The sequence below is a fragment of the Phragmites australis genome, chromosome 5, assembly GCF_958298935.1.
Source record: "Phragmites australis chromosome 5, lpPhrAust1.1, whole genome shotgun sequence".
Classification (NCBI taxonomy): domain Eukaryota; kingdom Viridiplantae; phylum Streptophyta; class Magnoliopsida; order Poales; family Poaceae; genus Phragmites; species Phragmites australis.
The window spans coordinates 40629907-40652445 of record NC_084925.1 but is presented as its reverse complement, the minus strand read 5'-3'; the positions used below and the strand labels follow the sequence as shown (position 1 = coordinate 40652445).

Here is a 22539-nt window from a genome sequence, read left to right as displayed (position 1 = left end):
CACGTAGTTTTAGCTCCTCGGCCAATCAGTCGTTGTCATCTTCCCAATATTGTTACATCTGGCGTATTGGTCCTTGTGTAGGAAGCATGTTCAGTTGCTACCCAGAGTCTCAAAAAAGATCATGAAACGTGTGGGCACGCTTGTCAGGTATTGACCAAAACCTGACGACCAATGTGCCAATCATGCATATTGAAACTCAGTCACTGACCTTGCAGTAGCACAAGCTGCAATTGATGCAGCTGCGTAAGTTAGTCGAAGTCTCCTTCTGGGCCATCTTTTGCCATATTGTTGTACCATACTTGTTGCATTTATTGCTCAGACAACATAAACTGTGATTGGAATTGAACTCCATTTTACGTCTCATCATCCTCGGGGCACTATTCATTGGGCCTTACGCTTTCTACAAATCATGGCCGAAGAAGCCTCTGGTCCAACACTATTCATTGGACCTCTCGTGGGTGCTATCAGTCCGCAACCTTTTTCTCATGTGGGCCAAAAATTGGTCACCTTACTCGCCCATGACCTGTATTCTATTGGGACAGTATGTGTATTGCTTTTTTTTATAGAAATGTATTCCATTGGACTATTGGCTCAGTCAAAACGCTGGCCACATGAGCGAATACAAAGTCTGGAAAATGATTCAATCAGAATTTAGAATCAATTCCACTAAGACTAGCATTATACTTTACTAAACAATCTACTACTGTATTACACTCACGAGGGCAATGAATCACCCTAGCATCATTGAAATTTAACAATAGTAGACTCTTTAATTCCTTTATAGGACACCAAATAGAGAGTAATCTAAGGCAGGACCTATTACAACATTCATCAGGTTGGATGTATCAGACTTGAGAACTATGTTTATCATGCCCCATTCATTAGCCCGTTGAACATGCCCCATTCATTGGCCCGTTGAATAGCTATTAGGGCCGCTTCTAGCTCTGTATGTATAGCGCTAGATTCTATTTATGTCTTGATTGAAAAGGCTAAGGTTTTTTTTTTGTGCTAGCCACCTATCCATCTCTCATCCCCTTGTATTCCTTCATCCTTCCTAGAGGTGGGACTTGGACCGGGCTGAATTAGGGTGGCCCATGGCACGACGATTTAGCATGACCCATGGCACAGCATGGCACGAGAAAAATTAGATCGGGCCAGCACGACACGGATACACAGGCCGGGCCAGCACGACACAGACACACGGGTTGTGCCATGCCCAGGGTCTTGGCATGGTGGGCGACCCAGTCCGATCCAAATAATGGGTTGTGCCTGGGCTGGCCCGACACGAATGGGTTCGATTCTCACAGAGTTGTTGGTTGGTGATTGGAACATACTGTCATTGATAATGGGTCAAGCTAATACAAGTGTCCGGCAGTTGGCACGTCACTGGGCACGTAACGTTTTATCCAAGCCTCTTATTGTGGCGCTTATCAATTGAGGTATGGGAATTTTACGTATGTCCACGAACAGACCGGAGCTTGTTTGCTGGTTGTTGCTAATTATGTTCGTGTGTGTCCCCATTCATCGAGCATAACAATTGTGTTTGCTTATCGTGACGGCTAGATTGAACTCTTAACGGTGTCTAATCATGCAGCAGCGACTGTGTACGAGTTCATAAATATGAGAGTCGTGCTTGGACCGATAAGGCACGACGGCGACACAGTGTGCCATGTGCCATGCTTAAGCCTAACCGTCAGCTTGCCGTGTTGGCACGGCATGGCCTGATGGGCCAACTGGGCCGAGTCTGCTCGGTACGAGACGGCATGAGGCACAAAGGGGTCATATCGTGCCAGTTCGACCCAATCTGACCAAGTCCCACCTCTAACCCTTCCCATGTATATTTGTGTCCAGACGATTCAATAAACTGCCATAGTTTCCTTTTAAAGAAAGGCTCAGTTTTTTCTTTATAAAAAAAACACTACAGTTGATCATCGCGTATCGTCCGATTCCATGTCGAGATCAGACCACCTCACAGTTGTAGCACGGCTAGCTCCCAAAACGGCAGGAACCCGTCTTAAATAATGTGCTACAAGTCCAACAGTAACCCCTGGTCCCACTAGGCGCTGTCCCTTGTCGCTGAAAAACGAAGTCAACTGCCTGGCCGAGCCCGATCGCATCACACGCCCGCACCCCATGTCAACTCCAAATTCCAGTCCCTTTCTCGGGCGCGACGCAAGCCGCGTTATCTTGGGGCCGGTTGGCAAGATCCTGAGCAGGGGGACGCCCGGCACGCTCTACCAAGCCACAAAAAACAGGCACCCATGCACGCAAGAGACGCAGCCCGCGAGCGACAGCTCCATGAAACGTCCAAGCGCCGATCGCCAAACCATTAATTAAGCATCTCTATCGCATCGAGCACTGGTTCAAAGTTCAAAGATGGTTAAGCGAGCATGCGACGCATGAAGGGAACCTGCCAGATGCCAGCGGCACGCCCGAGAACCAGGTGCCGGTGGACAGGCCTGACGCGACGCGGGGGCCGGGGCTCGGCGGACTGCACGCCTTCGCGGCGCGGTCGCCGGCTGCCTGAGCTCGCCGGCTCGTCGCCTCGGCTCCGTGTCCTCTCTGGCGCGCGGCGTACGCTGTGGACTGGACAGGGACCGGCCCTGGGCTGTCTGCGCGAGCAGCGCCAGCAAGCCGACCACGATTTATGGGGAAATCCGACAGCGACGCCTGCATCTGCGGGTCGTGCGCACGGGTTTTGGTGGTACTCGGCCGTGCCTCGATTAAACTAGCCAGCAAGTGCTGTCGCCGCTTCAGTGCATGGAAGTCGCAGGCATGCCGCATGCAGCAGTGAGTGAGAGTGTGCCTGCCGTTCCATGCATAAAAAAGAGAGTGTGTGCCTGCCATTGACGCGTGCTCATTCTCATGGTCATGGGGACCATCGGCTGGCTTGGTGAAGAACAGATAAAACGATGGGAATATGGTGTCTCTTGCAATCCAGGCCAAATGTGAAAAGCAATCCGAGTGAAGGGGAGAAGGTCATAATTAGGTCACAGCTTACAGGTACTAATGCAGCTAGCAGTTTGCCAAAGCGGTTAAGAATGTCGGTTTTCGACACTGATTTGGCAGTGATACACAATCAATTTTCCAAAAGCGAACGAAGTTAACAGGGGCTCCATGGTAGATGGATATAATCAGAAAACAAACAAGCTCTGCAACAGACTGATTGAAGATTTTGGGATCATGCAGAGATGCCATGTTCTTTATTTTTAACATGTCGTTAAGAGATAAATATAAAGGAAGAGTTTTGTTCACCTGCAATGTCGTTCATTGGCTCTATCATGGTGCCAATAACGAACTATATGCGTCATGATAGGTGCAGTGCCGAAAACGGTCATGCACCGTACCAGCACACAAATTCAGAAGGCACATGAGTTTACAAGGCAACAACCCTCATTTTGATTCCCTTAGCAGTTTTATTTGGCAGCAAAGCTTTATGCGTACAGATCAACCAAGGCAACCCATCATCTGAAAACTGCGAGAGATTATTCACAGCCCGCTGCAGAAATATAGTGTCGCTGACGCTGAGAAAGCAAAAACTAAACACAACAGCAAGAAATTTATAGCTAGAACTTAATATATGTAGGAAATCGAATGCCTGGCCTGCCCTTGTATGCCGCGACGCCAATACGTGTAGGCCGGTTTAATTCCTAGACCGCCGCCGCATTGTCACGCTGTTATTCTTCTCCATTCTGCGTAGATCGAAAGGCGGAGCTGGCAATGGCGAAGACGAAGAGAGCAGTGGCTTCCGGCTTGACTTGCATAGTGCCTGGACCTTGCGAAGTGAGAGTTGAGGGAGAGAGAGAATGATGCAATGGACAATGGAGTCCCAGCAAGGTAGAAGGCAGCTATGTACTAACTGAGTAATGGTAGGGAGCTATCCGTCTAAGCCTCTTCAATGGCTTAGCCCTGCCTCTAAAAAACAGGGCTTAGCCCTGTGTCTATTTATTATGTAGTCTGCTACAAGCAGGTAATTGTAAGATGCATGGATGCTTAACAGGTGAAGTCATCTCATTATCGTGTTTTCCCGTGTGGAGGGAAAAGAAAATAATTCAAGAGACGCACAAAACCGGTGAGTGTGCAGTGGTGAAAGAACCGTGTTCAATGCAGTTGCTCAGCTAACTTTGGCTCCTGGAAATGATATTCAAACGGGAATTGGATGGGATTTGAAAACGTCCTCCGGGAAGACAGTCAAATCAATTCGCACTATCAAATTGAAGAATGCAAATCACACGCAAAGAACAAAAAATAAGCAATGTGCACAGAAACTCCTGGACAAAGATTTATAACTTTTAAGCATGTTATGTACAGCTCATGGTTCAGAATAGCAACGCGTTACAAACTATAATGGCCACGAAGTGGTACATCATGACTAGTCCGAGAAAAAGATGAACAGACTGACCGACAAGATACAGAAGAGTTCAGGCGATTCGCATGGGAGTGCCAGGAGTACAGAAAACACCTAGCCAGCGGCATATAAATATTTTTTTCTATCGTATGATATTGAGTAAATTCAATGAACAAACGACACCTATCTTTCTGCATTTGTTGTATCTATCAAGCTATCATACACAGGAAACAGAAGTAGTAAAAAAATCACTTCTGGTAGCAACGACTTTGAGCACCATTACCTGTATAAAAAAACAGCACTATGTGGAAAAAGAAATGCAGCTGCGTAACCATCAGGATCCTACCACACCGTTTCCATTTTCAGCAGATGAGGCATGTGAAGTAGCATCATCCGTGGTCAATTTGGATATGCTATCAGAAAGCGAATTCACCTCTTCTCCCTCAGATGGTTCTGTTGTTGAAGCACCATCCTCCGAAGCAATATCAGAGGCTGCATCTGAAGTCATACTAGATGGCTCTGATTGTTCTGGCATTTCAGATGGTGACCGTGGCTGTTTCTGTAGGCTCCAATACATAATGCTAGCAGTAAGTGTAAGGATCATCTTCTGATTCACCTGTTGAACCAGTAAGAACGTAAGAAATTTGAACACATACTGTAATGGCAATGACTAAGTTGCAATACTCAAGTGAGAAACAGTGTCATTGTTTAGAGAGAGAGAGAGAGAGAGAGAGAATATGATTTAAAACAATACATGATGCAGATAGCGTAAAATTTCGCTGAGATCATGGATGAATTGCAGCATGCAACACAGCAAGTAATGCTGCACACTGGGCATTTAGTTCATTTCTGGTGGCAAAACTACAGGCAGTTTCATATTTACTAGGCGGATTGGCGCGCCTACGCCGCACCCCTTTTTTTCACAGAACATGACAAAAGAAGTCTAAAAAAAATTATGTTCACCAATTTTGGGTATCTCAATATTTATTTATGAATTTATTAATATTTAACACATTCATTTAATTATGGGGAAAACAATATTATTTTTATGCATGCACATAATTTTAATATGTAGACGACAGTAATATGAACTAACAAATTTGTTTCATATTTTTTTGAGTTTTAGATATTTTTCTATGCATTTTAGATTATTTCGACCGATTTATCAATATAACTATTATACTTTTCGCTATTTTTCGAAAATTTCCCAGAAATTATATTATACATGTAAATATACAGATATGTATACACATATATACACATATATGTACATATATACATGTACGTATACATATCTGTATCCGTATATATCAGTATACATACGTAGGACCCATATAAACAGTAGCTACAGTGACTTGGACCCTAAAATCACTCCAATTCTTGGAGCTTTAATATATAGTGTTGACTAGTAATAGCACTTTTACCTCTATGATGTCCTCTGGCAGAAGAAACACAGAGCATCCAAGCTTCCTTGCAACACTAATGATGTAGGTAGCATTCAGCTTCTTTTCCTCATCTGACAAATTTAAAAACGAATGTCATTCAGTTTTGAAGTTGTTTGTGAAGAAAACAAAAAATGATTAGTCGGAGATAAGGTCATCAAATGGTCAATTGAATGCATATGGGCTCAGAACAGACCCTCTTCCCCTTTTGTAACAACTTTCCAGTTCACAACCCTTGGCTGTACTGCACTAAGAAGTTCAAGGAAGAACAACCCATTTGATAAGCTCTTGTCCTGAAGGAGAACATAGGAAAGTAAGCAACTGGAGTTTTCTGACAAGAAAATAGAACTTAAAGCTACAGAAATTTAAGCACCTTGAAACTCTCCATTCGAGATGTTCTTCCTGATGCTTTCACTTTGCTGTTGGCCCAATTTAGTATATCAGCATCAGTAACTTCTTTTCCTTGGGATCCTTGGGAGTGGAATCTCAGTCTGTTTAACAGCTGAAGGATATTAAATCTCATCAATTGCCACAGAAGTGCTGAAAAGACAACACCAAAAACTTAAATTATGTGCTGCTACAAACAAGATATTAAGGGCACGATCCATTAGTGAGCTAGAAAAATTAGATGACAGACTCACCAACGATCAATTTCTTATTTCCCTGAACAATATCATTCCCAGCTAGATTCACTAAAGAAAACTTTAACTGCTTCCCAATTTTTACAACTTGATTGCAATTCTCCAGTTTTCTAAATGGCAATTTAATTGGAGGTTTTGATGCCAGCTTCCAATTGACAGATCCTGGAGAAACCTTGTCAAGTACTTCAAGAAGTACCCATCTGCATGAGAATATACATTACTTACCAACTCATTTAGAGAAAAACACAATATCAATTGAATATCTTGTTACCCATTGCGAACATCTTCGAAGACATTGTTCACATATGATTCAACCCCAAGGCTGTTGATCCACATTCGAAAGGCCCTTTCTTCTCTAGATAATAGGACATCATCACATGTTGCCGTGTGTGTAAGTGTAACTTGTTTGGTGTCACTAGTTAGACCATTCCTGCGCAACATAGGAAAATAGCATCGGAGTGATGATCAGATGACAATGTTGAATCCTTAGTGGTTATCTATTAAATTTTTAATGTAAACGTGGTGGAACATGGGAAAAATAGCTCACATGAAATTGACGAGATAAGTCACACAATGAAAGTTTTAGTTATTTTTTGGAAACAAAGGAAGTCATAATTACCTATGCTGGAATATTTGAGCAACAAATGCAAGATTTAAATTGGCAGAGCCTTCGGTGATATCCTTTGGGGTCAGGTATCTTTTACAGTCCAACTTCTCCGCTTGTTCAAGTATCAGTTTAGCCCTCTCACTCGGATCCTTGGTGTCCAATGTAGTTTCAGGGGAATGCTCTGGAGCAAGAGCTTTCAGAAGGTAAGCATAGGCTTCACCATCCTGCGCAAAACTAACTTGTGTGACCATGGTGGTTGAACAGAGTAAGCACAGGAGCATGAAAAAGAAAGCAATTTTGATGATCAAGTATGGTCTGACACACTTTTCCCATACTGCCTAAGATGATAATTGCATCCAGCTGAAAGATATAGTAGAATAAAGGAAATGTTGCAAAACCAACTTTAGTTTGTCAATATAACTCAAATGCAGCAACAAGATACATCAAGTGGCATGTATCCACGCATAAACAAGCGATCAGAAAATTCTGGGGCATTTTTATTTATCATATGCACCTTCACATCTGAAGAGAAATTGTTAACAGTTTTCTTGTAGCCAGCTTTTTTCAGATGATGGTTCATCCACCGAAGTAGCATCTTTTCTGGTGACAAGCTCAAAACCTCATCTATATCCTGCACAATAAGCAGTAAAATGTATTTTTGTTCTAAAAAAAACATGCAGAAAAAAATTAAACAATGATAAAATGCCTTCATTTACCCTGCTGTCATCAAACAATTCCACCAGCTGTGGTGTCTTCTTGAGGTTCAGATCAGCCAAAAGTTGAATCTGATAGTAAGTACAAACAACTCTTTATTTGATGATGCGCAAGTTTAACGATAGCCTGTCCATTGAATTGCCCCAAAACACAAAGCTCGGTTCAATATTTACCTTTATGATTTGTGATATCAATCCAAGAACTAAATGTGGCTGCAAGGAAAACAATATAAGTTTGTGTACGTCATCACGTGACTTTTCAATGAATTGCTTGAACCAAAAAACGAGAGTTGAGATAAATAATAAAGTCGCTTCAAGAAGGTGACTAACGTCTGTAACACGTGAAGAGGCAGGTAGGAGAAGAGCAGATACAGCAATCAGCAAAAGAGCAAGGAAATATAGGGCGCGCATACTAATAATGAATAGAAACCATAGAAAGATAGGTACCAAGTTTATAGCTAGTTTGGTACCCAAGTTAACCAGTACTGTACAGTACATTAAAGAATTAGAGGACAAATTATTCACATAACTTTTCTACATCACTTACACTGCAGCATGAGCTATAAGAACTTGAAGTAGGGGGTCACATAACTTACCCTTCCCTCCACCAAATCTTGCGTACCAATGTTTACAACAGTGCATCCAATGGCCTTTGCAGAGTTGAGGCATAGTGTGTGATTTTCATTCCTCTCCCATGGGTTAAGAACTCTTTTCTTATTTATTGCTCTCTCATCAATGGTGCCAGGAACAGCTACATTGATCAATTTGCTGAGAAAATGAACCATCAGGAAGGGCGAATTTCAGACAATTTCTGTTTGAAGAGTAAATGGACTGCACCGTGTATCTGCTACTAGCTAGAAACTAGAAAGCCATCTCACCAGAGCAGAACACCGTCCCTGATGAGATCGAACAGCTGGTTTCCCGACGGATCAATCGGCAAGTACTTCTTCAGAAATGGGTCTTCACCGAGGTAAGTATTGATGTGCGCCACATACGATGACTTCTCTGCCTGATTGAGATTGTGCAGCAGCGTAGTGGTACTGGACTTGAGGAACGACGACGAGTTCTTGCCACCCCCACCCCCGCCACCGCCACCTTCCTTGGCAGTCACCCTAGCCTGTAGATTCAGATACTCCTGAAGAAGCACCGCACCAAATTCCCCATTCCCATCCAATCAAAATGAGAATGACACTCCATTCATATCCACATTACCATTCAATAACTCAGATAAAAGCCGAGATGTACCCGAAGGAAGGACTCGAACTCAATCTCCTGGTCACTGTCGGGATACGACTCCGACAGGAAGGCGGCGATCTCCTCCTCGGAAACCACCTCATTGAGCCCCCGCAGCTTCTTCATCAGCCCCGGCAAATTCTTGGTGGTGACATGGCCGGAATCTCTCTTCAGAGACACAAACTGCAACCCCACAAAACAGAAACTACCAATTGAAACGAAACCGACGAACCAAACGCAAACAACTGCGGTTTCCGGTGTGGCGGAGAGGAGCAAAGAAGCCCGTGGATTCGGACGTCACCTTGGCCTTGAACGATCGGAGCTCGACCTGCGTGAACTGGCCCTGTAGCGAGGGGTCGGACACCACAACGCCGACGAATCCGGACATCTCCTCCCGCCACGGCCCGATTCCACCCGCGCCCGCAGCAGCTGCGAGAAGAATCAAGATCAGAGAGGCCACGGCCTGGCTGGAACCCCTGAAAAATAACGAGGAGATGGACGCGCCACCGACGGGGCGGCGCCGCGCAGCGCTGCGATGAGATACCTTTCGAATTGATCACGACAATCCCTCCTCCCCTTGTGCGCGCTTTCCTTGCCGTCGACGGAAAAGGTGAGCAATGGCGTCCAGGTCTCCAGATTTCGTGGGGCCGGGGGCCAGGAGGGAAGTGGTGGAGACGAGGAGAGGAGGCAAGATGGGCCGGTTTCTATTGTTTATTTATTATTCTTTCTTTTGTCTTCAATTTAGGTTTTTCTAATAAATTGATTATTTGCCACTGAAAAAATTTATCATTTGATTACTATATCACTTATCTGAGTCAATGAATGTGAGCAAAAGTAATATATAAGCCAAATCACTCTTTAACGGTGACAAAAAATCAATTGGTTCGATTTCCCCAGGTTTAAGCCATTGAAAAAGGTAAAAAAATGAAGAGGTTATCTTTCTTTCTTCCTTCTGCTCACTTCATGGCTGAATCGATATAATATCACATGTCCTAATTATCGTGCGTCTGAAAACGAGATCAGTGTCTCATGCGTCGAAGAATGATAGGGGTTAATTTGGGGGGTTTCTTCGTTGCGAGCGGTGAAGGACAGCTAGTGCCGAGGCGGGGGAGTTCTAAAATGGAGATGTTAGCATGAAAGGAGTGACAAGCGTGGATCCGGCGGCAGGGATGTCACCAGAGATGGTTGAAGGCGGGCGGGAGATGAGGGAGCGAGGCAAGGCTTCGGCTCTACAAGGAAACTGCCAGGTGAGAGACAAGGTGAGTGGGGAGGTGGAAGATGATGCGGATGTTGTTAGATTCTCATCTGATGGTCCACAACGGTAGACCGAACTTAGGCAAAATTTCAATCACATGTAGTATAGCAACTGCCATATAATATCTATGCAGAACTATACTATCTGGGGCACAGTTATGATTCATAGTTGTATTTTGTTTTATAACAATTAGATAGAAGTCAGAATCACTTACACATATTTCTAAAGCAAATTCAAGCACCAATAGTTTCCATATTTAGGCATGTTTAGAATAAAAAATGAAAAAAAATCTACAATAAATTTGCAAAAATAGTACCAATTCACAACTAAATCATGAAAAAATACAGTTGCAAACAAAGCCTTACTCGAGCAGGATTTCACGTATAAGTTGATGATTGACTTTTCCTTAGTTCGAAACATATGTTCTTACATGATTCCTAAATATCCCACTTTAAAGCAACTGACGACCATTTTGGATTGTATGGATTTCTTTCATGGGCACTAAATTCTTGATTGACACATTATAAGTGTGACCATCTTACATATTGTTGTATTTCCAAAACACGTTATAATCTATCGATTGGGATGCCAGATAGAATGCAACAGTGTGACCATCTTATCTGCTAGTGTAGATAAGTGTTGATAAATTTTCGAGGAAAAGAAAAAGATAAATGTTGGTAACACGGTAACTAGTGGTTCGCAAGCTAAATAGAATTTCAGAAAACAAAGAACGCTAAGACCGGCCATCTTCCAGCTCGCGCGAAATACTACATCGGACCGACAATTCGGTACAGCCCCTCGCTTGCAACGAGTCCTTGTCTCGTTGTTACTTGTGTTGCCGAAAGCGTCACCGGCCTTGGCTTGGCCTGTTCCTACTCGCTGCTATTCGCGTCAGAACAAACAAGCCTGCGTACCTGTACAACACATGGCTTCCCATCATGCTCTCGCCGCCCATCGGCCCCATCGCAGCAACACGCGTGGCTCGTTTGTATGCACACATATTAGTATTACGTGCACAGCTCGTTTAGAAACTGAGAAGCACAAATATTCAGACTTCGGAAGAATCTCGCTAAGCTCCAGTAGCAGTATTTGAAAAACACATAGATTTTTGTGTAGTAACGTATATATTGTGAAAACTTAGAGCAGTGCCCTAGAGCGATGATTATGGGGAGGGGCGGTGCAAAATGGAGGGAACACCTAGATAACCTTGTTGTAAAATTAATAGGACATAAGATTAATTTGATTCATAACGGTCACAAAAATATTATAACAGATCTACTTAGCAACCCAAATATATGATAAATAGATAGATATAGCACATAATAGATATATCGTTATTGCATATGAATGAACTTATAAAGAATCTCGCTAGGTGGAAGACGAACGGACAAAGAAGTCGATGTAGATGTTGCAAAAAAAAAGTTGCAGGAGCGGTTGCGCTTCCTAGAAACCTGATCACCGGTCCCTCGTTTATGCCTTGGATTGCCGAAGCGACAATCGCAGCAGAAACTGGAGAATGTGGTTATGGTGTTATCGATTTCTCCTCGTTCATGAGTCACACAAAATGCACCTTTATATTATCATAGCTATAAGCCTCCTCTCTCCCCACCCATATGGCTTACTACAAGTTTTTTCAAATTAGACTATATCACCATGACCATGCAATATGGGATTAAATCCATCATGCCTCTCTCACACTACTTAACTTTTTTCAAATGAATTTAGCCCACAGCAAAGGCTCATTTGAGTTGAGCCTCAAATACCAACAAACCCTATTTCAAAATTTGCATCTAATCATACTAAACCTTATTAATCCTACATGTTTAATTTTAGATTAAAAATGTTTAAAAATAAGAAAAATTAAGTAAAAAAACTTATCCCAAAACTCTAACTGAAACAATCAAAGCGGAACCAAGAAATTTTGCAGCGACAGTTTTACGCTTGCGGTATCTTGGTTAAAAGAAACTAAATTCTGCGCTCACAGTGCGAGTTGCATGGTCGAGCGAGCGATTCAGCTATATCATGCGTCATGTGTGAAAGGACCCTCCTGAGAAATTAATCACGATGAAGTAAACAGCAAGCATGCAAACATCGCACGGCCGAGCGTTCACGGAGCCGAGCTGACAATGGAGCTCCTGCTGTCAAAATTGTCTCGCCCTGTCGTTCCAGCGTCCGGCCAATGCATTCTCCGAAAATTCCAGGTCGCCAAGCTTGCACGCCGCACAAGGAGAACCGACGCGCGTGGTCGTCTTCCCTTGGATCCAAAACGGAAAAGAGGACAAGAAGTAGCGGCGTGGCTGTCCCTGCGTCGATCGGCACAGCTGCGTCGCCAGCACATTCCTGGGCTTGTATATTCAGCGTGGATCTCGACTCCAGCCAGCGTAATGTTACCGCGTGTGATCTGCCGGCAAGAAAGAGGGAGAGAGCAGCACGTACGGCCGTCTCAAGGAAGGAAAAGAAAGCAGCAGGGATGCCATTTCCCAAAGGCAAATGGCAAGTTCAGAGAAATGGGGATTCTCTAAATAAAGTATTTCCTGATGGTTTACTCGTCTGGCCACAATGGCACATGCCACCGAGGAGGCGCGGCGTGAACGTGCTCACACGTCTTTTGTAGCGTGACAATTTTTACTCCGCTCACGTGAAGGGGCGTCTTTTCTTAGCTCGAGCAGCTAAGGGTCACAGTGTGAGAAAATGCAACTCTAGAGGACTTGTGGACGCGGCATGATTTATCTTGGCTGTCCACATATTTATATGGAGTAATTTCATCCATTAATTCTTCTACTTATTTTATAATTTTTTAGCTATATCTTTATCACGAGCTACGACACAAATAAACGGCCTGCTTATGGATACACTTTTTTGTCAATGATGAGCCAGAGAGCAAGACTGTTTGGTTGGCCTGCCCAGTGCCTAGTGCCTAGCCAATCAAAGTTGGCCCACCGTGCCAAAAGAGACGTGATTCGATGCCATCCTGCCTTCCCTTCCCTTCCCGCAAAGCCGAGAGGATCTTACAATTTGGCCCGGCTGACTTCATTGAGTCAGCTAGGTTTCGTGCTATCGGCCGAAATTGCTGGCATGCCCTCCAGGGCACCGCAAGCCTGGTTTGAGTGGTTTCTGATTGTGATATCAAACTGTTCGGATTCCATGAGCTAGCTGCTCCGGACTAGAACTTGGTTGAGATTTCGCTGAAGAATGCTTTCTTATAGTTTGAAGATGACGCCGAGCCTGAGATCGTGTAACAAAAAAAAAGGGAAAACCTTTATATTGCCTCTCTCAACTATTGATTGAATATGTTTGTCCTCCTAAACCATAAAATCAGATATTCCACCTCCTTCAACTATTCAAACCAGTGTAATTTACCTTTTTAACGGGTTTTGATGGTGGTATCGTCCTACGTGACGATAACTCAGCATGCCCTGTTGATGAGGTGGCTGGGATCCGGCTGAGTCGGCATCGCGGGTCCCATGCGTCAGCCAAACATAAAGAGAGGGTCCCATGCGTCAACCAAACATAAAGAGAGAGGACAGAGCAACGCCGGCATAGTGCATCATGTGGTCGCGTGTTCATCAGAGTTTGACCGGAACAGCACTACAAGAAGGGAGGTGTGAAGAGGGCTACCTAGGGGTGGTCCCCGTGCGACAACCGACGCGTGGTGGGATCCACATCAATGTAGGTTGGCCGGAGTGGCGGCTAGGCCTCGCCAGAGTTGGCAGAGACGACGGCGCAAAATGGAAATGACCAAGGTGAGGTTCTGGAGGGGGTTCTTGAGGTCAGGGAGCTATTGCTGGGCGTGTGAAGGTGGTCAGGGATTCAATTGGGCCAGAACAACGCTGCTGGCGATGAGCCATGGTGAGGGAAAGGTGGCAACCATGGCGGCTCGATGCTAGGCTCGCACGAGCATGAAGAGGGAGGAGGGAGTGGTCAGGGATGTAGAGGGAGGTCGAGTGGTGCTTACCGACGGCTAGCTGGGGTTGGAGCTGATCTAGCGGTAGAGATCAGTGGCAGCGGTCGGATATGGGGACAAAAGCAGAGGAGGCGAGACAACCATCCCTAATGTTGCACACCCGGTCGCGCACCACGACCATGACAACATGGAAGAGCCTCATTCTTCTCCTCTCCCCCCTCTTCCAAACCGAGCAAGAATCCCCCTCATCTCTCCACCAACCAGCCCAAAACTTTGTCGTCTTCTCCGACTCCAGCAACTGTTCAATAGTGACCCCGACCGTCGAACTACGTATCGGAGCCCATCGACCACCAGATTGTGATCCACATGTCCCACTGATCCCATTTTAAAGCTTGATGGTGCATATGGAGTGGGTCAAACCCACCGCATGTCGTCTTCCTCATTGCCGACGTGCACACCCGAAGCCTTCACCATTGTCCACGTTGTCTCAGCGATCTCCTACCCCACCAAAGTGCATGTGTCACTTACTTCCAAGAGTAAACCCCTTAAGTTACAGTGTGAATCGTGTAGCAAATGAGTAGCTTGGAGTCATCTTCCTCCTTTCTAGCCATGGTGCCATTTGTCGCCTGATCTCCTTCTCTGGTGAGCCTCTGTCCAATTCCTTACTATTGAACCATCCATAGGATCCCAGGAATCTGACCCTTGCCCTCATTTTCTCTCGGGTGAACGGTGTGAAACTACCGACGTTGCCCTGCTTCCATCACTGTTGTCTAACATCGCCCGGTCGCCTTAAGGAACCATCGACTGAGCAGCACCCTCCATGGGATGCACAATGCCTTGAGGGGCATGCGCCTCTACTGGGCTCGCCCCTCTTCACCGTCGTGTGGGTCATTGCTAGGAGGCCCTCTTGCACCATCATCGCCTTGGTGCACGAAGCAATCGAGCTGGAGTTCATCACGTGAGGCCAGCTGGCGAGCGAGGGTGAGGGCATTAGAGCGTTCAACGGGTGACGACGAAGTTCTGGGGCGACTTGAGAGCGACAATGCAGCGAAATTCCAGAGCATTTTCATCGTTGAAGTCCCGAGGTCACTGCCGCTCTCACTCGTCAATAGCCGCCTCGCCCCCTCTTGACCTCCTTGTTGCTCGAGGTGAAATCCCCGTCCAACCCTGATGCTCCCCCACCACTCACTATCGAGTTCTGAGGCCAGCGACGAGGTCTCCTCCCAACTCCGACGATGCCGCTGCCATGCCTGAGCCCCTCCCGGTCAGCCGGTTGTCCAGTCAAAATCCACCTCGATCCCACATGGCTGCCACGTGTTAGCCACCTCAGCCTCAAAACCAAGTCAGTATTACACAGTTGTCACCACGTAGGACAAAAGTACTATCAAACCAATTAAGGAGGTAAAATGCACTAATTTGAATAGTTAGAGGTGGTGAGATATCTGGTTTTACGGTTTGGGAGGGACAAACAGATTCGAACAATAGTTATGGGAGGCAATATAGATTTTTCCAAAAAATGACGATAAAATGTAGTACAACTATTTTACAATAGAACTGAATAATAAGATGAGAAATGCTAACGCCCGCCTGCACAGGCGTTAGACTCTCAGCACGCACACTGAAAAGAGAGAAAAAAAAGTAACCGATGTCTGAACGCGTAGCCAAAAACGGTAAACAAATATTGTGCCATATTTTCCCTGCAACACCATCAAAGATCCATCGGTGCTAAAAATACAGAAATTCTAAATGAAATTGAGTCCCAATACTCCGATTTGCATCCAGAAATGATAGACAAATCATAGTAATATCATGAGAAAATTCGAATAAAAATCAAAAGCATGTTACAACACCTATAAAATCAAATCATGGTGAACACTTTCTTAGGCTAGTCTGTTCCATATTTTCTAGTAAAACTAGTACATTTGGGAAAACAAATTGTGCAAAAATCAAATGTGAGAAAAAAAAAATCATTGAAAAGTTGGAGAGCAAATTGTTGTCTATCTGCAAGCAAATTGATACAGTTTGGAAAAGTAAGTTGTTATATATGTATGAGCACTTTTGTATAATTGGTGAGCAAGTTTTCCAAATTAAAAATCAGCAAGCAAATTCGCTAAACAAAAAAAAACTAAAATCAGACACATGGAGCCCATGATCTGTCACCACAGAGCTCTCCTAGGTCATCCCAACCTTGACCTCCACTCAAAGGAGTTTGGTCTTGACAACGAGGAGCCAATTCCAAGCGTAGGAGCTTGATCCTGATGGCGACGAGCTCATATCTAACGAGAAGAAAAAATCCCCATCTAAAAAAGGGGAAAAGGTAGATGATGGATGGGAGAGAGGGAGAGGAATGAGAGGAGGGAGCCGTCGTTGGTAAGATGTTGTAGCGACGGCCGGTGAGGCTCTCAAGGGTATTGAGGCATATGATGTGCTAGTGGTTTCGGCTCCCTCAAATTCCGCTATGAGATAGGAGGGCGTTGATACGGTTTGCGAAGTGGAGCCTTTGCGGGTGGATCTAGCAGATGCACACGAGAAGGATTGGCGTGGGCAAACAAGCATTTATATGGTGGTTACAAAAAGGACTGTTGACATGAGCCGACTGAAAACCAATGTGACGAGATGGCAATCGGGCGCGGTAGGCACGGGAAGAGCTCACATATGCATGCTTGTTAGATTTTTCTCAGCCGCGGGCATGCCTGTTAACAGCGATGTGTAAAGAATTGGAAACATATCCATTGCCCGTGGCTGAGAAAAAATTGGTGGGAGGAGCTCTATCGTGCCCGCAACCAGGTGGGGACCTTAGGGATTCACCTTTAGACCAACTTTGTCATATGAGTACATAGGTAAACAAGCGACACAGGCACGAATAAGTCTTACCCATACTCTTGACCATCTTCCTGTCAGGCAGAGCTGCTCGCACGTGAACGTGCCTACGGGCAGAGAACAAGTAACTAACCGATTCTATTAGGATATTTGGCTGCGGGTAGGCGAGTTATCAGATGAATTGCCATCCCTAGGCGCAATGTGCATGCACCTACCTAATTACTGCAAGTGGAACTAGAATTTCACTACCTTCAAGCACTACTACAGAAAACGTCATCACTGTCGATTTTTGAACCGGCAGTGAATAAGCGGTAGTATCACTGTCGGTTTTAGAACCGGCAGTAATAGAGTTATCACTGCCGGTTTGTGTTACGAATCAACAATAATAATCGGTCCTAAATTCGACATTTTTGGGATCAAAATATTTTTTCGTACTCGATGAACGAACCCCGTGGCTTCCCGTAGGCTTTTCTGACTTGTGACAACCCCCCCCCCCCCGGCATGTGGTCGCTCTCACTCGAATATAGCAAATTGTGTGCCCGTGCATTTTGTTTGATTCGAACTGGCAACCTCCATCCTTGTGTGGAATATTTCTCATCATCTCACCTCACAGTGTTACCTGATGACTATGTTAAAATTTATTCTTTTGACATCTCCTGCTCAAATTTTTAGATGATTACTTTGGGTATTTATATGACTTTAAATGAAAAAGTTATCAACTTCAAAGTTGTACATCTCGTCAAGATCTATAATATTTATATAAAGTTTGTTTCCATCCAACTCACTATAAAAAAGTTTGTCTCTAACCATGCACTCTGCTTTCAAAGCTAATGAAGAGATGCATATGAAAAAAATACACGTGTTTACGTCTATACCTTTCTTGACCCCAAAAAGGCTCAAAAAACTCTCGACATGATCTCTGAAGTTTTTAGTCAAAAATTGGTATTCTCTAATTTGTCTGATATTTTTTAAGACATAGTGTTACCTCTGAAATTCAGTGCTGAGCAGAGTTTCATCAATTTGAGTTACCAAAATCGTGATAAAAATCTTTAAAATTGTAGTGTTTAACTTTGTGACTCTTTATGTGGTTTTTTCAATCATTTCTACTAGTTTTTTAATCAGATCCAGCAATTTACTTTGTGGTTAAGTGTGTGGTTTCCTTCAATAATCTTTAGACACTTATTTGACATGTATATGTCTTTAAATAAAAAATAATCAACTATAAAATTATAAATCTTATCAAGAAATATAATTTTTATATAAAATTTGTCTTCATCTGATCTCATATGAAAATATTATGAATTTTCAAAATAAACTATATTTAATAATAAACCGGTAATGATAAACCGGTAATGATAAACTTTTTAGTGAAGATGTCATGTTGCCATTTAACTGCCTCGACCACATGAATCAGTCATACGAGTCTCCAGCTATCTGTAACCTTATCCGGGGATCTCAGCCTTCTGACCCGTGAAGTTATCGAGCCACTCAACCTCCGTAAGAACGATGACAAAAGGGTAATACGTACATGTACAAACCAAAAACAGATCACGAGTGCATTACGTGAAATGCGGTTCCATTGCTGTGAACTCGACAGGCAGTTCGAAAACGAGACCCTGAGAAAAGTTGGACACGCTGACGCACGGACAATGGACTGACCTGACAGTGTCTACGAACGGTGTTGGCACAAGAAACAACCGATACATGGAAGCGATATTCACACAGACGCGCACGCACATGACGAAACCTAGGGACAGGACGGACCGAACAGAAACGCGGGACAAACAAAACGAGCGATCTGCTCTCGCACGGCAACAGTGAAGTAGTAACCCAAGCAGGTCTCGTCGCCGGCGATAAAGGCTGATCAGCTCGTCGACGGCCACTCCCGGCGGATGTCGAAGGTGTAGTTGATCTCCAGGTAGCACTTCCGGTCGTCGTCGAGGAACTGTCAAAACAACAGCGCATCCCTCTGATGTCACACGTCTGAACTCTGAGCTCCCTAGTTACCACTCACTGTCACTGAAATGGATAAGCAAGTCATGTGATTTACCTTCGTCCTGGCAGAGTACGACCCCCGGGCAAACATTCCTGACGGGGTGGTGTCCTCTGGCGTCACGTACGTGTAGGGCTCCTGCTGGGGGCTGAACGTGCCGAGCATCTCCTTGGCTCTGTCAACTGCACCACCGCGTGACAACCAGCAAACCATGAGCTGTGAGATCAAGTGATGATCGGAACGTCGTCGTGCGCCGAAACGGGAGGCAGTGACGGTGTGTTCCGGCGAGATTCGAGCGGCTTGGTTTCAGTGTTTCACCTTTGAGGCCGGTCTTCCAGACGGTGTTGGTGTAGCGGAGACCGGAGACGATGTTGTTGCTGACGGAGAAGGTGAACTTGAGCCTGTACGGGGAGCCTTCCTTGAGGGTGAACCACACGCCCTTGGCGTTGGGCTCCACCGGCAGCGGCAGGAAGATGTCGGGCAGGCCGGGCGACATGATGGACAGGCTCATGATCTTCACGTCCGGCTCCAGCGTCTCTGCAACCACACGTGGTGAGTTCAAAATTAAAATCTGCGTATATCGAATTCGGATGCTATCGATTTTTTCTTCGCTTGGAGACACATGTATCTCCCATAGAAATGGCCGAAGAAGTTTTGAATGTACGACATGAATGTCAAACACGAACTGTTCTGAATTTTGTATTCTAGTGGAGGTCAGGCCGATCCTGAGTGATCTTCCTAAAACCAGGAAGGTGCTTAATGTTCAATTTGGGTAAACAACGTATACTACGAATGGAAATGTGTTTCGCGTTCCTCTAAAAAGCCTAAACTAAAAGCAAAGGGTTCATCTGAAAAGCATTGAAACTAGAATATAATAACTATATAGGGGCAATTTCTTATATACCATCGGTAAAACTTTTAAATTTCTAATATATCTGTGTAAGATTAATGATATATCATATATCTGTGTGGTATGTGAGGAATTATATATAACTATATCAGCATAAAAACCACCATGCCACTTATCAAAATTGGAAGATGATGACATTGGTATATAATATATCCTGCTCTAGTGCTAAGGTCTTGGATTCATATCATCATCGCAAAAAGCAAGATAATCAAAAGGCCTGCAGACTTTTCCTCAGAAACGACCAGCATCAAAAGGCAGGCAAGCCGTGCCGGCCTATCCAACCGAGCCGCCCACCGACTCTAACTTTTATCGGCGTCTTTATTTTCTACGGCGCAACGCAACACGAACCTCACGGACGGTACGGTGTGGCCGGCGGATTAGCGAGGAAACGGGCTGAGCACGGTGCACGGAAAACAACGACGACCGCTCACGGGACCATCTCGGCATGGCGGTGCTCACATGCGAAACTGCTGCATGTGCCGGTGGCCTAGGCCTACTGGCGACATTAAACAAGGCCGCAAGGACGAGCGAGCCAATTAAACGCGCGCACAAGCAGCAATTTGGCTAAAATTTAGAAAGAAAAGGCTGTTGTGAGTTTACCTCCGACGGAGTTCAAATCCACGCTGCCGAGGAGCTGCTCCTTCCATCTCCGCAGGCTCTCGTCATCCTGCAAACACACGGTAAAATGCAAAGGAGAAATGGAGAAATGTACTGATGCTACATGCAGTCGCGAACCTAGCAGCAGCTGTTCAGGCAATGGCAGCACGCGTACGTACCTTGTCCTTCTCGAGCTGGTCCTTGATGCTGACCCTGGGGCCGAGGTCAATGACCTTAGGGGCCTTCTCCTCGTCCTCTTCATCCTCCTCATCCCCGTGGCAATGCGGCGGCGCGTCGCCGCACTTGCCGTTCACCGCGCCGTCGCCTTGCTCCACGGGCGCCGAGTTCTTGGCCGCCGCCTCTGGCTCCGGGCCGGCGGGGATGTCGACCTTGGAGCAGGAGATGGCCTCCACCGCCGACGACATCGTCACCACCGCGCACAGCTCTCGCACGCAATGCTGTCAGCCAAGAACGACCGGGCAGAAGCAGAGAGCGGCCGAGACGCGCAGGGACAAAAAAGAGGGAGCGTGGCAGAGGCAGCGAGGAGGAGGGGGAGGAGAGGAGAGCACAGATACCAAGAGGGCGCCAAAAGGAGAGCGCACGCGAAGGGAGGAGGCGGACACGTCGAGGCGGATTCGGACAGGGGGAAGGAACGCGGCGCAAGGCTCCAAAGAAGAGGGCGCGGCACCACGGCACGCACGCAAAGCAGAGAGGGGAGAAGAGCAGGGATGGTTGGGTCCAACGATGGCAGCGGCAGAGAGGATAAGGGGCTTTAATTCTCCCCTGCCGGGAGGGAGAGGCGAGGGAGTGGAGACAACGTGACCGGCACGACCTGCGCTACAGCCTCTACTCTACTGCCATGACGCGTTGGTTAGGAGTCTGAATTCTTAAGACGACGATATCGATGGTGGTTTTGAAGTTTCTGCCGTGCACAATGATATGGGGGAAATCCTGATTACAGGTTACGTGCTATCTGCTCTCAAAAAAAGGCTACGTGCTATCAACCTTTCCTTTCTGAAGAATTAGCATCCTTTCTAGTAATCTGTCAGTAAATCTTAGATTGGCAATTACAGCGGTGGTAGACGTTTCCATTTACTGCATAATTAGTCTGGTCCATGTTCTTTTTTATCCTGTTGGGATATTCATCCGGCAAGTAAAGATCTGACTGGTGCCTTTCCCTGTCCGCGCGGCCAGCTTTGTCCCAGGTCTTGTCCGATATGGCCCGTGCCATCCATCACGCTCCAATCATGGATGTGCACAGGCACCAGGCCATCTGATGCGGCGTAACTCTGGAATCAATTGGGGCACCTGACGCCAACTCGTCACGGTCGTCAGTACTGCGGTTCAATATTGTCAAATAGGCAACTGTTGCACCAAATTTTCCATCCATTCAGCCTGGTTGGAGTCCAAAGTGCAAGATGCTTTCTGCCACCTGAAGAATCCTCACATGCCAAATATCCATGTACGTAATTACAACAGGTCGAGCTGAAAATTTTGCATGAAAAATAGCCTCACAGGCGTTGGATGGAGACGGCCAAGAATTTGTAGGCAATGATCATGACCTGGCTTGTGTTAACTGAGCCTATTCAGCAAAAATGTAGAAACAAGGATGTTGGATTTTTGTAAGAGTGAAAAGTTGTGATGACATCTATTCGCAAAACTGTTGGATCTGCTCCTGCAGTCTTCAGTTGCTATTTTTATTTCGGAACACGGGTGTCCTATCGTCCCTATCGTCTATGTGCAGACGATCTAATGCTCTACAATATGAGCTGCAATTTAGCAGATAAAAGAATCTACAACGACGACTTGTTCGCAAAGGCAAATTGACGTATGCTGATGAAATTCCATCAACAGGCATGGTACCAATCTCCCCATTTATGCCTGGACCTGATAATCACGGTCCTGGCTTGAACCTCTTTAGGACCACAAGGCACAGGCAATGCTATGCCATTGTTGCGCGGCAGCGAGGTCAGTCCGTTAATGTCGGCGACCCAATTCCTAAGAGAATTTTTATTTTCTAATTTAGCAGAAATAAACATCTATTTCAAAAAATTACAAAATAAGCCATTCTCACCC

General features: G+C 45.4%; 2 protein-coding genes across 2 annotated transcripts; both read right to left on the bottom strand.

Annotated features, from left to right (window-relative positions):
• Window positions 1-4244: 4244 nt before the first annotated feature.
• LOC133919682 (fimbrin-4-like) lies at window positions 4245-9677 on the bottom strand. The gene is made up of 15 exons (XM_062364153.1): window positions 9529-9677; window positions 9286-9413; window positions 8997-9167; window positions 8630-8886; window positions 8348-8519; window positions 7926-7964; window positions 7755-7823; window positions 7553-7669; window positions 7051-7262; window positions 6703-6861; window positions 6432-6631; window positions 6164-6330; window positions 5987-6083; window positions 5773-5864; window positions 4245-4964 (listed from the first exon to the last, which is right to left on the bottom strand). The coding sequence occupies exons 2-15, from the start codon at window positions 9370-9372 to the stop codon at window positions 4683-4685; spliced, it is 2121 nt and encodes a 706-aa protein (XP_062220137.1). The 5' UTR covers window positions 9373-9413; window positions 9529-9677; the 3' UTR covers window positions 4245-4682.
• Window positions 9678-18494: 8817 nt separating this feature from the next.
• LOC133919681 (rho GDP-dissociation inhibitor 1-like) lies at window positions 18495-21937 on the bottom strand. Its single transcript, XM_062364152.1, has 5 exons — window positions 20643-21937; window positions 20467-20533; window positions 19275-19493; window positions 19014-19138; window positions 18495-18908 (listed from the first exon to the last, which is right to left on the bottom strand). The coding sequence occupies exons 1-5, from the start codon at window positions 20886-20888 to the stop codon at window positions 18828-18830; spliced, it is 738 nt and encodes a 245-aa protein (XP_062220136.1). The 5' UTR covers window positions 20889-21937; the 3' UTR covers window positions 18495-18827.
• Window positions 21938-22539: the final 602 nt, after the last annotated feature.

What these genes read in the sequence shown, in the direction of transcription:
- LOC133919682 (XM_062364153.1), bottom strand. Translation starts at nt 9,372, where the DNA reads ATGTCCGGATTCGTCGGCGTTGTGGTGTCCGACCCCTCGCTACAGGGC. An exon ending in TGATATCACAAATCATAAAG is followed by an intron (nt 7,824 to 7,925) that starts GTAAATATTGAA and finishes ACTTACTATCAG; the next exon opens with ATTCAACTTTTGGCTGATCT. An exon ending in AATTGTTTGATGACAGCAGG is followed by an intron (nt 7,670 to 7,754) that starts GTAAATGAAGGC and finishes CTTATTGTGCAG; the next exon opens with GATATAGATGAGGTTTTGAG.
- LOC133919681 (XM_062364152.1), bottom strand. Translation starts at nt 20,888, where the DNA reads ATGTCGTCGGCGGTGGAGGCCATCTCCTGCTCCAAGGTCGACATCCCC. An exon ending in GGATTTGAACTCCGTCGGAG is followed by an intron (nt 19,494 to 20,466) that starts GTAAACTCACAA and finishes GTGTGGTTGCAG; the next exon opens with AGACGCTGGAGCCGGACGTG. An exon ending in CGTACTCTGCCAGGACGAAG is followed by an intron (nt 18,909 to 19,013) that starts GTAAATCACATG and finishes TTGTTTTGACAG; the next exon opens with TTCCTCGACGACGACCGGAA.